The sequence below is a fragment of the Trichechus manatus genome, unplaced genomic scaffold, assembly GCF_000243295.1.
Source record: "Trichechus manatus latirostris isolate Lorelei unplaced genomic scaffold, TriManLat1.0 scaffold00095, whole genome shotgun sequence".
Lineage (NCBI taxonomy): Eukaryota > Metazoa > Chordata > Mammalia > Sirenia > Trichechidae > Trichechus > Trichechus manatus.
Genome location: NW_004444031.1, coordinates 830,922 through 845,702, shown reverse-complemented (window position 1 = coordinate 845,702; position 14,781 = coordinate 830,922). Strand labels below are relative to the sequence as shown.

Genomic DNA, 14,781 nt, shown 5'->3' with positions numbered 1-14,781 from the left:
TATAATTTAATAATTTTTATTAAATGTACTGAGTTGTACTACTCTCATCATAAATCAGTTTTAGGATATTTCCATTACCCCAAAAAGTACCCTCCCTCATGTCCACTAACTGTTAATCTCCATTTCTGTCCCCCCACCTCCACCTTAAGGAGCCCTGGTGGTGCAGTGGTTAAAGTGCTCAACTGCTAACAGAAAGGTTGGCAGTTCGAACCCAACAGTTGCTCTGTGGGAGATGTGGCAGTCTGCTTTCATACAAGATATACAGCCTTGGAAACCCTATGGGGCAGTTCCATTCTGTCCCATAGGGTTGCTATGAGTCAGAATCGACTCGACAGCAGCAGATTTGGTTTTGGCCCCCACGTTAGTCTCACTAATCATTCTGTCTCTGCATCTCTGCCTTTCTAGTCATTTCATAGAAATGGAAGCAGACAATATGTGGTCCCTTGTGCCTGATTTATTTCATTTAGTATAATGTTTTTGAGGTTCATTCAGGTCTCACCATGTATCAATGATCCTTTTTTGTTGCTGTATAGTATTCCATATTATGACTATATCACATTTTGCCTATTCATTCACCAGTCGATGAAAATTTCAGTTGTTTACAATTTTTGGCTATTTCAAATAATGCTGCTTAACAGCATTCATGTGTAAGCCTTCATGTGGGTATGTTTTCATTTATCTTGGGTAGATATCAAGGATTGGAAATTTATGTTTATTTTTTAATTCAGTTTTCTTCTCCTTTGACGGTTTCTAGTTTTTATCATTTTTTTCCTTCTTGTTTCTTTATTTGGGTATTTGTACCAAATTCCTCAAATAGCACATTTTTAGTTGTTTTCTCATACTTAATAGTAGGGGACTAATAAACTGATTGAAAGTTCTGGGTAAAGTTTCTTGATTGTGACTTTCCCGGTGATTTGGCTGTACTATTGAACCGGAGAGTCTCCTAAGTCAGTATCTTTACGTCTTTCCAGTTAGTTTGGTCAGGTTTCCTAGAGAAGACTCTTCCCATCTGCTGAGGAAGGGTAAAATAGACAGAATACAAATTTTCACATAACCCCCTGATTTCCATGTGGTACTGCTGCCCTCAACTTTGTCTACTGTCCTCCAGTCCACAGATGGTGTGTATGACTTCTTCACAGAATAAATTTTAAACCTTTGCCATTGTGGAGTGATGGACATGCACATGGCTGTATGGACAGAGAAAATGGGGTTCTGACAAGAATATGTCAGGGTCTTTAATTCTAATTGGAGCACTTGTGGCATAGTGGTAAGTGTTCAGCTGCTAACTGAAAGGTTGGCAGTTCAAACTCACCAGCCGCTGTGCAGGAGAAAGATTAAGCAGTCTGCTTCATAAAAATTATAGCTTTGGAAAGCCTGCAGGAGCAGTCTTACTCTGTCCTATAGGGTTGATATGAATCGGAATCAACTCGATGGCACTGGGTTTTTTTCAGTTCTAATTAGTGAATGACATTTCTACTTCTTGAAATCTAGTATCGTTCTAATCAAATAAGAGAAAATTGGCATTTTGGCAATGATAAATTACTGAGCTTTTCTTGAATCATGTAATGTATATGAGAGATGGTGGAGGTATGTGCCAATTTTTCATTTAATTAGATTTACTAAGCTCTTATCTTCTGTTTTTAACACATCAGAAAAAAAAATGTTTTTCCTCTTAACCCTAACCCAATGCGTTTACTTGGTTAAGATTTTTTTGATGCCCCTTCTTTCTTTTAAATAGAAGACAGACTTAAGAGATATTCACTTTATTGACACTTCTGCATCTTGCAAAGATGCAAGTTGAAGATACAGTTCATCATGTTACCTAACATTTCTTAAATAAGGAAGCACAGAATACATTCATTCTTTTAATCAGTGACCAGGAAAAACAAATCTTTTTCAGGATGAACTTGTATCTTTTCATTTATAAGACTAATTACTACATAACATAGTTCTATTTTTGCTTTATTTGCCAGGAAAATAACAATTGAATTCAAGGCTCAATCGTAGCTGCAGTTAATTTTAGATGCAGAATATAGTAATTTCTCTGCCTCTATTAATATGTTTTGTTATAAAAATGCTTGGTAGTACTATTTTTATATTTAATTATTTAAGTTGCATCAAATATTTTTTTACAATAGGATATATATATATCCTATTTGGTGTGTGTGTATATATATATATGTATATATACATACATACATATATATACCAAAAAGTGATTTGAATTCATTACAGGAACACAGAAGTTGACATTTGTATTTAACCCAGTCTCCTTTTATCTTCCCAAGGATATGTGTTTTCACGTGACCTAGAGGTTTGGGGACTTAGAAGCACGTTACTGAAGTGATCTTTATTTGTGATGGACAGAGTTGAGGAAAGTTGAATGTTAAATGCTCCTCAATAGCAATAAACGCTCAGTTCTCGTTTCCCTGACTATGATGTAAACAGCACACCACAAAACCCTTTAATAATTCAAAATGACTGACATGGATATGGACTAGACCAAGAGCTAAATTTACTACATTCAAATTGACAAATCCTGTAAGAACACAGTAATACCATGCTCTATGGACATCTTCTTTGTACTTAACAGAGTGAAATGAGAAATGGTTAATTGCTCAAGTGTGAAAGTACATGTCTCTTAGCCTTTCATCAAGTAATAGCTTCTTTTTGTAGGCAGTACTCTTAACATGTCAAGCGTATCTGACCAAACCATCTTATGCATTTATGCATCAGGTATGTCTCTCCTGTCAGTCATTCCCACTTTCTTCTGATTTGGTCTTACTCCTTGTGGTGTGAACCACAGTTACCACAGCCAAGAAAGAACTCAAATTCAGCAGGAGATACGGCAGTAAAGTTGCATTTAGCACCCTGAAACTATAGTGAAACCACCTGTCCCGGACTGAATTGTGTCCCCCCAAAATATGTGTATCAATTTGGCTGGGCCGTGATTCCCAGTATTGCGTGATTGTCCACCATTTTGTCATCTGATGTGATTTTCCTATGTGTTGTAAATCCTATCTCTATGATGCTAATGAGTGGGATAAGGTGCAGTTATGTTAACGAGGCAGGACTCAATCTATGAGATTGGATTGTGTCTTGAGCCAATCTCTTTTGAGATATAAAAGAGAGAAGTGAGTAGAGAGACAGGGGGACCTCATACCGCCAGGAAAGCAGTTCCGGGAGCAAAGCGCATCCTTTGGACCCGGAGTCCCTGTGCGGAGAAGCTCCTAGTCCAGGGGAAGATTAATGACAAGGATCTTCCTCCAGAGCTGACAGAGAAAGCTTTCCCCTGGAGCTGACATCCTGAATGTGGACTTCTAGCCTACTAGACCGTGAGGGAATAAACTTCTGTTTGTTAAAGCCATCCACTTGTGGTATTTCTATTACAGCAGCACTAGATGACTAAGACACCACCAAAAAACACTGCAAAAAAATTGAAATATTTCCTGCTGGCCTCAATATCAACTTACATAAGTGACAAAATATAAATTTTCACAAGAGAACAAAAATTTATTCCATTACTCTTACCTACAACTTTTGGATTATTAGCCAAGTGCACTGACTGCACCACCCAAGGACACCATGTTTTTTTATAAAGTCCTTCTTTTCTATAAATAGATAGGCTAATTTTATTATAATCTGGTTTAATGATTCCATGGATTACTACAATGTTAAAATTTATTTGAGTCTCATCCCAATTGCTGTCGAGTTGATTCTGACTTATAGCAATCCTATAAGATAGAACAGAACTGCTCCACAGGATTTCCAAGGCTGTAATATGTATGGAAGCAGACTGCCACATTTTTCTTTCGTGGAGTGGCTGGTGGCTTTCAAACCACTAACCCCTTGGTTAGCAGCTGAGTGCTTAACCACTATGCCACCAGGGCTCCTTGAGCCTCATTACTGAAGTAATTTTAGATAAGACCAAAAAAAAAAAAATAGCTAACCAAAAGTCAAATAACTTTGGGGTAACTGATTAAGAAAAATACTTCAATATAAACTATTGTTTTTATGAAAGAATTTTATAGATATTGATAGGATAGTGCATTTATCCAAATTTTTATGCCGGAAGAGTTTAATTTTAAAAAGTGATGTTTTACTAAAAATATATAAATACTCAGCAACATAGACCTACATGAGGTGACCAAATCAAAACTTTCAGATGTATGCAGCCACTAGAAATTCTGTTTCATACTCGCAGACTCTAGTTTGCTTTTAAAATTGCTGAGCTTTTATCTGGGATGGTCTAGCACTGCTCTTGTCCTCAGAGTGGTCTTCCATCTAGAGAATGAGAAATGTGAGTTTCAATTTTTATTAACTAGTCTCAGCTTTACTGCTTTCCAAATGCTAATATATGGAGTTAGAAAGTGTATTAGAAAACTACATTGCTTGATTTATGTATCAGAATCTCAAGGTTTACTCTGAATCAATTTGTTTACTGACGATCATCTGGAAATGGCAAATCCTAGATCTACAGAAGGCATCCAAAAACCAAAGTTCACAAACTCTAGGATAGTTCCTTTAGCTCAAAATATATTGCAAAGTTCTAACACAGTTTATAACACAAATAGTTATAATTGTTTTTGCTTCTCTGACTTAATGCTATATATTCAGAACAGCATTTTTTTCACTATTACATTATTTCAAAAATCCTTTAATTTCCAAGTTGATGTATGACTGCATTCAGTCAAATTAAATATCATAACAGATATATTTTCCAAACCTCAGATGCAGCAAGTTTCTGGGATTCTGTCCTGTAGATTCCGATGGGGACATCTCCTGTAGAGGAACACAACTTCTGATAAAGTCTGGCATAAGTTCTGATCCATAAGTCATCTTCAGTGATTTTCATCTGTAATGTGTATGAATTATTTACATATTAAATTTTTAGAAAAGGAAAACCCAGTGGTTATTTTTTATTTCCTAAAGGGAAAAATTATCAATATTTTGAAATCTCAAAATGACATTTCCTAAGTGCTTATCTATGCATTAAACATATTTATGGCACTTCACCTCAGTTTATCCCCATGGTTCACTCAAACTTAAGAAAACCAAGTACTCAATTTGTGGTAGTAGGACATTGTATGACTTCAATATCAATAGGAAACAGGGCGCTGGTAATTGATTGGGTGATGATGGAAAACATGTGGAGATTCTTTTGAATGCTGTAATAAAAAACTGCTACTGGTAGATAGTGGGCAAGAGACACTAAAAATCTTAAAATTCAAGAGACACTCTAGCACAAAAAAGAAGAAAGATGTATAGTAACTTGAGCACCTGGCTGAAAGACAGGAGACATGAGTTCTAATCCCTCTTTGCTACTCATGAATTTAAACTGCTAGCAAGTCATTTAATTAAACGCACTTAGGAATAGTACACTCAGCTACAAAACAATGGGGTTAAACTGCCTGCTCTGTTCTCTTGGACAGTATGGTATGGCAGTCTCTGTCTGAACATGTCAATCCCGAACTGCCAGATAGATAAAGCGCTGGTTCAGAGTATTTTACAGAATTGCTATTTCTTATGATTATTAATTTAAAATAAAATTTTTCCCTGAAAAAATTAAAATAAAACTTAAATGCTAATTTTTGGACATACATTAGAAAAAATATATGACATAGAAGAGTTAGCCAAGTACTATGTGGGTGGATTTCAGAGCCTTCTATAACAATCTTCTAATCCAGAGATTATTAACTTACAGAACAAAGAAACCCTGATCCTGGTATGGTGTCCAGTCCCAACAGAAGTCTGGTGATAGAAATCATGTAATCCTTCACAAAAGACTGCAATATAAACAAAATATTTATTTACTTCTTATCTATAACTTCAGGACTATAACCACCTTCACCCACTGCCGCTGAGTTGATTACAACTCATAGCAACCTCATAGGGTTTCCAAGGCTGTAAATCTCTAAGGAAGCAGACTGCCACATCTTTCTCCCAAGGATCTGCTGGTAGTTTTGAACTGCAGACCTTTAGGTTAGCAGTCACCACTTTAACCACTGCGCCACAAGGACTCTTTGTGAGTCTAATAGCACACAATAAATTTAAGTATATCAGAAAATTCTAGAAAATAATTATTCCCCTTATTTCCTTATGAAGAGCTTAACTGTAGGTGTTTATCTAGGACAATGACAAAATAGATTTTTATTTCCTTTTTTATTGGTGCTTAATGATATATTACCAGACTGGTAAAATTTATTGTATGCTATCAGGTATAGAAAAAATATTTTTAGATTTTTTTTAATAACACAAAACTTTGAGTTGAAATAAAATGGTGAATGTCATATAAACTTAAAATATTTAAAATAAATTTGGAATGACATATATCAACCAGTTTTTTTTTTTTAAATTTAGGATTAAGCTTTATGCTAGTAAAATAATTTTTTATTGTTTAATAAAATCTAAATATTAATGTATTAATAGTGCTCTTTAAAATATTTTGATAGGAAATTACAAAAATATTTTTGCTCTAATTTTATATGTTAGAACACATAAAATGTTTTGATATGTTGATAGAGTACTATTCAATAGAATACAAACTTAATGTTTCAGATATCTTCAATTCTTATCTCTGAATGAAAAAAAATGTTTTCAATGAATACAAGTAAATTGTACCATTGCATTTAACAATTATTTGCTACATTGTATGAAATGACTACCTGAATTAGGTCTTTAAACTGTTAATAAATGAAAAAATTGCACAATATAGTTATTTTCTTTAGGAAATACTTTAAAAAAGTTATCCCTTTTAAATAAATCTACTAGACTAGTTTGTTGGTTACTAGTTTACAGATAGTCCCTGGGTTATGAATTGTCTGACTTACTGACAACTCATACTTAAGAATGGACTGTCATAAAGCCTATTATATTAAAAATTTGAGTTAAATACAATGGTTTGTAATAACAAACGCACGCACTGCTTTGTAACACTCATGCAAACATTGCGTGGTTTGGCAGTTTCTTAACCACTGCACCACCAGGGCCCCTTTATATACATAAAATGAAAAAACCAAACCCGTTGCTGTCGAGTTGATTCCAACTAATAGTGACCCTATAGGACAGAGTAGAACTGCCCCATAGAGTTTCCAAGGAGCACTTGGTGGTTTTGAACTGCTGACTTTTTGGTTAGCAGCTGTAGCACTTAACCACTATGCCACCAGGGTTTCCTTTTATATACATAGAAAGGTAGAATATACACTATATACTAAGATAAACATTTCACTCACTGACGCTAAATAAGAACAATATGTACCTGTTCCAGTTTACCTACAAATTCAACTTATAGACTTAGGAACTGATCTTGTTCATAACCCAGGGACTGACTGTGTTTTACTGATAGCTAGTTTCAGAAAACTAAATCCAGCTACCAAAAGTAGAGAATAAGGAAGAGTTCATTCCTTTTTATCAGGCCAAAGAAATGAGATTTAGTCTTGGGAGGAATTGAGACATGCACCTTTAGAGACCATCAAACAACTTCATTTGTGACCCAGTGTGTGCTAAAGAAGAGTAATTTTAAAACAAATTTCTCCTACATGTGAAAAAAGTATTTTGTAAAATGAATAAGATAAAGTATCCATGGAAAAGAAAGTGAACTGAAGATTTGGAAAATAACTATTGTAAATGATTTTAGAGCCAGCCATGTTAATAGAGCAAATTTGTTTACTGTAGTGGTCACGAACACACTGCTTCTCCAGAGGCCATTTGTCCTATAATTTAATTGGAGCAGAGTCAAGAACCAGAAGTGAGTCAAAAGATGTGAACAAGAGCCCACAATGACATCACAGAATAGAGGCACTAAATCTCATGAGATTTATTCACAGAAGAATATTTTCCATTTCCACTCACTGTCTAAATTTTATTTTATAACCTGGATTTCCAGCTGTAAAAAGATGGGAAAGGACATTATTTCCTAGATCTTACTAATTCTAAAGTCCTCTAGCTAAGTTTTTTTTAAACAACAAGTTAAAAAACTGAGTTATGAGTTATGAGCCACAAAAATTTTTAATGAAATAAGATATAATTCTATAGAATAGAAAGTAACATACCACATTACAAACAGAAAGAGTAAGTATTGTACTGTGAGATTTTTGCTTCAGTTATATACACAAATACATACATACATACACATATACATATATGTGAAGTGTGTTTTGGATTATAATGCAAAATATAATTTTATTCTGTGATAATTTAAGAACCTTAAAAACTACTATTCTAGTTTACTGTTTCTGAAGCAGTTTCAGAAAACACACAGTTTTCTATATTTCTATTTATAACATAAAATGTGAGGCAAAAATGAAGAGGAAGAAATCACTGATTTCCACTTCTACAGAACAATTTTGCTTTTACTTATCTTATGCATTGAACTTCCTCACGACATTTCATGTAAACACATGACGTTCTTGCTATTTTGTAGCTGCCATTCAGATGGCTCCAACTCATAGTGACAACAGGATTGGACCATTGTGATTCATAGGGTTTTCATTGGCTGATTTTTTGGAAGTAAGCCTTTCTTCCTAGTCTGTCTTAGTCTGGAAGCTCCACTGAAATCTATTCAGCATCATAATGACATGCAAGCTTCCACCGACAGATGGGTAGTGGCTGCACGTAAGGTGCATTGGTCAGGAATCGAACCTGGGTCTCCAGCTTGGAAGGCGAGAATTCTACTACTGAACTACCACTGTCCCCTAAGCATAGGATAGTAGTCTAGTGCTTAAGCATTTGCACAACCTAGGGACTCCAAGTATAAGATACTATGGCTAAAAAAAATCTGAAAACCAGTGGTGTATAATAATACCCAAACTTTTTAATGCTATTGATATATAATGTCTTCAGTTTCAACTCTACTCTTCAAACAAGCCCTCCCCTTCGATCCTCTCTTTAAGAGATTACAAGTCCACGTGTATGGTAATGGTGTTTGGGGTGGGGCCTTACCTCCTGAAGTTCCCAGATAAAGTGACTGGAAACTTTAAGGCAAATAAGAATGTTTATTCTCCTTTGCTGTGTTTGCTCCTGCACTCATCTGGCACCAGCAGATGGTTACTGACATTGCCAGAGGCATACTCATGGGCAAAATTAGCCCAAGGCCAGTAGAAAAGCTTTAACTATCTTCAGAAGAGGGTGCATAAAAGATATAGTCAAAAAGGGAATAGGCATAATAAAATGCTTGGATGCTTAATCTGCAATTAAAGTTAAATAATTCAAATTTTTTCAGTAAAAGAAAAAAAGATATTTTTCTTTTTACTGAAAATATTTAGAGATTGGATGATTACTTGAATCAGAAAATATGAAATATCACTACTGTTTAGTTTCTGGCAGGGTTAAAAATACTAAATATATTTGTGCAAAAGAACATCTCCATAAGCTTCTCAGGTATAATAAAATAATAATTTTAACTTTGTTATTCAGGAATAAACTAAATAGTTCTTAGTTGTAAAATCCTTTTTATATTTTTCTAAAGTAGGCAATATTTTCAGATGCTTAAAGTGGCCTTGGTTTATCAGTTAATTGACATCAATTTGCTATTTTATTTCAAACCAGAAAAAAGTATATTATAAAGTATCCTACCTTTTTTTTTAATCAAGTAATTTTTCCTAGCTTTTTTCTCTTTTTTTAATCTAGTAACATTATTAGAATAGTATGCAAAATGTATTAAAAGTGTCAGAATAAATACTGCTGGACACTGGCACCAAAGAATTTCTATAAGTAATTTCCATAGATTATTCTAAGAAACAATGCTTTTCTTACCAAATGTTTCATAGGAATATTTATGTCATTAAATAACGTGGAATAAAATACTGAATTACTTCCAGAACTGATTTTCACTTAACAGCCCTGTGAGAAACACTAGATGAATTCTTTATTTAAATATTTTTTTAATTTATAAAATATACATACTAGAGAGAAAGAGAAAAGTATTGCATACCTGATATAAAAGCGTGTCCAACATACTGATGCTAAACACCCTCCCAGCAGCAAAAGGCAGTCGAAACATAAAGGCCAAATTAGAACCTCTCTCCCGTTCTTTCTGCTCAGAAATTCAAGATAGAAAAATCTGTAAGTATTCTACATTTTTTTTTGTATTTCTGCCAACTTAAACACTTCTGACATATGTGAGAAAAGATATATCTATCATACGGTTCTCAGCTACGAATGTGTCATTATTTCATTTATATTTGTATTTTCAAAAAATTTCTTTAATTTTCATTACCAACTTTTCTTAATCAATTAAGACATCCAATATTTCATAGTTTAAAAGGGTTAATCCTTTCATCAATAAATATTTATTTACTCTTACACATGATTCATGAAAAGGATTTAGATGACATAAAAGAAACAAATAAAATTATTTAATGGAATGTAAAAAAAAAAAAGTAAACCCAGATAAATGTACCATAACACCTAGAAAATTTGCTTTTGAATATTCTCAAATGTGAGGACACACACACACAACTGAGACACATGGGAGCCATCACATCTAGTAGTTTCTAACTTTCGTCTTAGTTTTCATTTCTTCTTCTGCCTTTAAGTTGTGCCACCCAAACCAATCTGTAATTAAGTGCCTATAAATTAGAAAAAAAAATTGTGTTTGTGTGTGTAAGTGTGCATGTGTGTTACGGTGTGTGAGGATTTCTTTTTAAAAATTCTGTTGCTATTATCTTGCCTTAATAAATGAAAGCAAGAAAGTAAATACCAAGTTTGTGTATAGCCAGAAGGAATTTCTTAAGAATGCAAGTGAACCTTGTACTAGTCAACAATCAGTAACCATAAAAATGTGCTGGTTTCTTTTGTTGTCACATTTTCTTTACTAGGAAAAATAGATTTAGCGAAGCAAATAAGAAATCAGCCCTCACTTCTATTGAGGTAATAGTAGAAATAAGCCCCTATATCTAACATAGCAAATTTGACAGATATGAAGAGAAGGAAAGTCTCCTAGTTTCCCCATGTGAAGAATGGGTGGGAAGGAGTAGTATTGAAAAAACAAGTCTTGGAGATCAACTAGGGCTGCTGTTACTGCTTATTTTGATGAGTTATGTGACTCCTGGGCCTCTCCAGGGACAGAAAGATGAAGTTGGGGCTCAGCAGAGGGCAAGAGGAGTCACTTCCATTGCTTCCATCATGTCTATCTGGCTGAGAAAAATGTTCAGACAATGAGTATCTTCACTTGAGATGTAAGGAGAAAGTAAAGGGAAAGGTAGGCAAGTGGAGCCCCTATTTTTGTCTATGTCAATTACATCATCACAATATCATAATTTACAGGCTAATATAATTAGTCGGCCTAGCTGTCAACAGTGCTTAATTTGAACAGCCACTGTAGGTGGCTTGGAGACTACTGGAATTAAGCTGTTTTTATTGAAGGGATAGCTAGGCTTTCCTCTGAATTTGGTGCCAAATCTAATTCTTAAGGTGTGGCAAATAGTCTAAGGAAGGCAAAATTATTCTATCTTAAGGCCAGGTTAACAGCAAGTATCCAGAATAAAGTGCTGAGGTCCCTAAGAATTTGAGTTTCAGGATCTGTCATGGGCCAGGTGGGAAATACAATAAAAAGAAAGATTGTTGGAGTTTTCTCATGGGTTATCCATAGTATTATTTTCAGGGCCTTAATGGCCCAACTGTTTCTGGATGGGATTTTACGAGACAAGGCCCATCCTCTCCCTTTACTGTTTTACTTTTCTAGCCATTTAGGGGCAGGGGACATGTTGCTGTTGTTGTTAGGTGCCATCAAGTGGGTTCAAAACCATAGTGACCCTATGTAAAACAGAATAAAGCACTGCCTGGTCCTGAGCCATCCCCACAAGAGTTGCCATGCTTGAGCCCACCGTGTCAATCCATTTTGTTGAGGGTCTTCCTATTTTTTACTGACTTTCTACTTTACCAAGCACAATGTCCTTCTCCAGGGACTAGTCCCTTCTGGTAACGTGTCCAGAATACGAGAGATGAAGTTTCACCATTCTTGCTTCTAAGGATCATTCTGGCTGTACTTCTTCCAAGACAGATTAGTTTGTTCTTTTGATAGTCCATGGTATAATCAATATTCTTTGCCAACACCATAATTCAAAGGCATCAATTCTTCTTCAGTCTTCTTTATTCATTCTCCAGCATTTGCATGTATTTGAGATGACTGAAAATACCATGGCTTGGGTCAGACATACCTTAATTCTCAAAGTGACAGCTTTGCTTTTTAATAAAGAGGTCTTTTGCATCAGATTTGTCCAGTGCAATTTGTTGTTTGATTTTTTGACTGTGCTTCCATGGGTGTTGATTGTGGAACAAAGTAAAATGATAGCCTTGACAACTTCCATCTTCTCTCCATTTACCATAATGTTGCTTATTGGTCCAGTTTTGAGGATTTTTTTTTATTTCTTTATGTTGAGGTGTAATCTGTACTGAAGACTGTAGTCTTAGATCTTCATCAGTAACTGTTTCAAGTCCTCTTCACTTTCAGCAAGCAAGGTTGTGTCATCTGCATATTACAGGTTGTTAATGAGTCTTCTTCCAATCCTGATGCTGTGTTCTTCTTCATATAGTCCAGCTTCTCAAATTGTTTGCTCAGCATACAGATTGAATCATTATGATGAAAGGATCCAATCCTGATGCACACCTTTCCTGATTTTAAACCACGTGGTATCCCTTTGTTCTCCTGGAATGACTGCCTCTTGGTCTATGTACAGGTTTATCATGAGCACAATTAAGTGTTCTGGAATTCCCATTCTTCACAATGTTATCCATAATTTGTTATGATCTACACGTCTTTGTATTTTGTTTGAACGTCTTTGTATTTTGTTTCATCTTCTAATTTTCTCTCACGTTTTCTTCTTCTTCTTTTGTTAATGTTAAATTTAGCTGGAGTAGAACTAAATACGGAATGAATTTGTTCATGTTTAGGCCAAGAGAGTGGTAGCGCTTTGGTGGCGGCAGTAGAGAAGTGTAGGAGAGTTCGCTGATGGTAATTACATGTGTGTGTGTGTGGGGGGGGGGAAGGGGACGGCCCAATAGCAGGCATAAATGGAGATCCGGAAAAGATTGGGACACTGTGCAGATTTCCATAACCAGAGGAAGATATGGTGTCAAACCCTATACAAAATCAAGTAGGGTGGATATCGAGAAAAGCCATTTTAGTAATTAGAACATTATTCCTACCCCAGCTTTCTTCTCTCTACCCTTTCAGTGTATAACTATTTAGTCTCTGACTTTAAATATTTCATCCTGGAATCTGCTATGGATTGAATTACATCCCCCAAAAAATGATACGTTGAAGTTCTAACATATCCCTGTGAACATGACCTTGTTTGGAAATAAGGTTTTTGATGACATTATCAGTTAAGTTAACATGAGGTTCTACCAGAGTAGGGTGGGTCCTAATCATTCTGAACACTGTGCTTATAAAAGAGAACAGACACAGAGAGCTAGACAGAAGAAGGATGCCCTGTTACATTGCAGCTGTAAAGTCGAGGAACATCTGGAGCTATCAGAAGCTACCAGAACACCAGAAGGTAGGAGAGAGGTATGGAACAGATTCTTTCTCTCAAAGCCACAGAAGAAATCAACATGGCCATCACCCTGATCTTGGATCCCAACCTTCAGTACTGTGAAGACAAGAAATTCCTGTTTTGTTTTTTTTTTTAAAAACCATACACTTTGTGGTATTTTGTTACTGCAGCCCTAGGGAAGGAACAAAACTCCCAAATTCATAAGTTAGCGTATCCATCTTTCCCATACTCCGTTCCTGAGTATCAACCTGAATATATCCCTGTAAACTTAATCTCAAGTTACTAAAATCAAGCCTCAGCAAACCAAGGTAAAACAATCTACCCTCTCTTCATCTCCTCCCTCTCCATCCATCCATCAAATTTCCAAATTCTATCAGTTTTCCATGCAATTATCTTACCTCTTCTACATTCTACTGCTACACCACTTATTAAGTCTTAAATCTACTACTGATTTTTCTAACCTCAAGTCTTTTGTTATTCCAACTCATACTATATGATGATGCTAGTTAATTTTACTAACACTTCTGATAATGTCATTTTTTGTTCAAAAATATAAGCTTAGGTCACCCTACAACTCAGACTTTCTTAGACACTCTTAAAGAAGATAGAGTCAGGATTTCTCTGAGAGAGTTACACTTCTTCTGGAAAAAGAGTTTGTGCAGGTAAACATGAGTGTGACAAGTTCCATGATTAAAAGACGGGATGGTCTTTGGTGTATGGTGGTTTGTTCACTTAGATTACCCTTACTCAACAATTTACTGACTGAGAGAATACATTTGCTAAATCTAGTGAGTTACTCTCTGTGTTTAATCAAGACTTAACCAATATTTCAAACCTCTTCTCTTATTATTCACCTAAATAAAACAATACGTCATTTCAATTACATTATATAGCACATTTACTTTTCCAAAAATGCATTCCTTAGCACATCTGTGCGCACATTTAATTACATTCCCAGTTCACATGTTATATTTTTCCAAATGCATAACTGTTTTTTTCCTACAGTGACTACCCCGTAAGAAATGAACTCTCTTCCTATCTTCACCCATCTGAATTCTATTGATAAGTATCATCTTTTATGACAAATACACTAGTTAATATTAATTCTACTCATTATTAAAGGCACTGATCAAATGCCAAGTCATTCATTTATTTATTAAATTAATAATTTAACAAATACGGGTTGAGAATCTAATTTGTGTTAGGCATTATCCTTGGTGCAGGGAATACATGATTCCTCTAACAGTAATAAACTCACAGTATTTATCATTTATAATAATTTATA

General features: G+C 35.0%; 1 protein-coding gene across 3 annotated transcripts in view; it reads right to left on the bottom strand.

The window, feature by feature from the left end:
- The window catches only part of KCNT2 (potassium sodium-activated channel subfamily T member 2), a 476,589-nt gene that overhangs the window by 44,306 nt on the left and 417,502 nt on the right, over window positions 1-14,781 (bottom strand). For all 3 annotated transcript variants that reach the window (XM_004382548.3, XM_004382549.3, XM_004382547.3), the window contains 3 exons: window positions 9,932-10,033; window positions 5,703-5,786; window positions 4,727-4,855 (listed from right to left, as the gene is read on the bottom strand). In XM_004382548.3, the coding sequence (XP_004382605.1) occupies window positions 4,727-4,855; window positions 5,703-5,786; window positions 9,932-10,033 (315 nt within the window). The remainder of the gene's footprint in view (window positions 1-4,726; window positions 4,856-5,702; window positions 5,787-9,931; window positions 10,034-14,781) is intronic.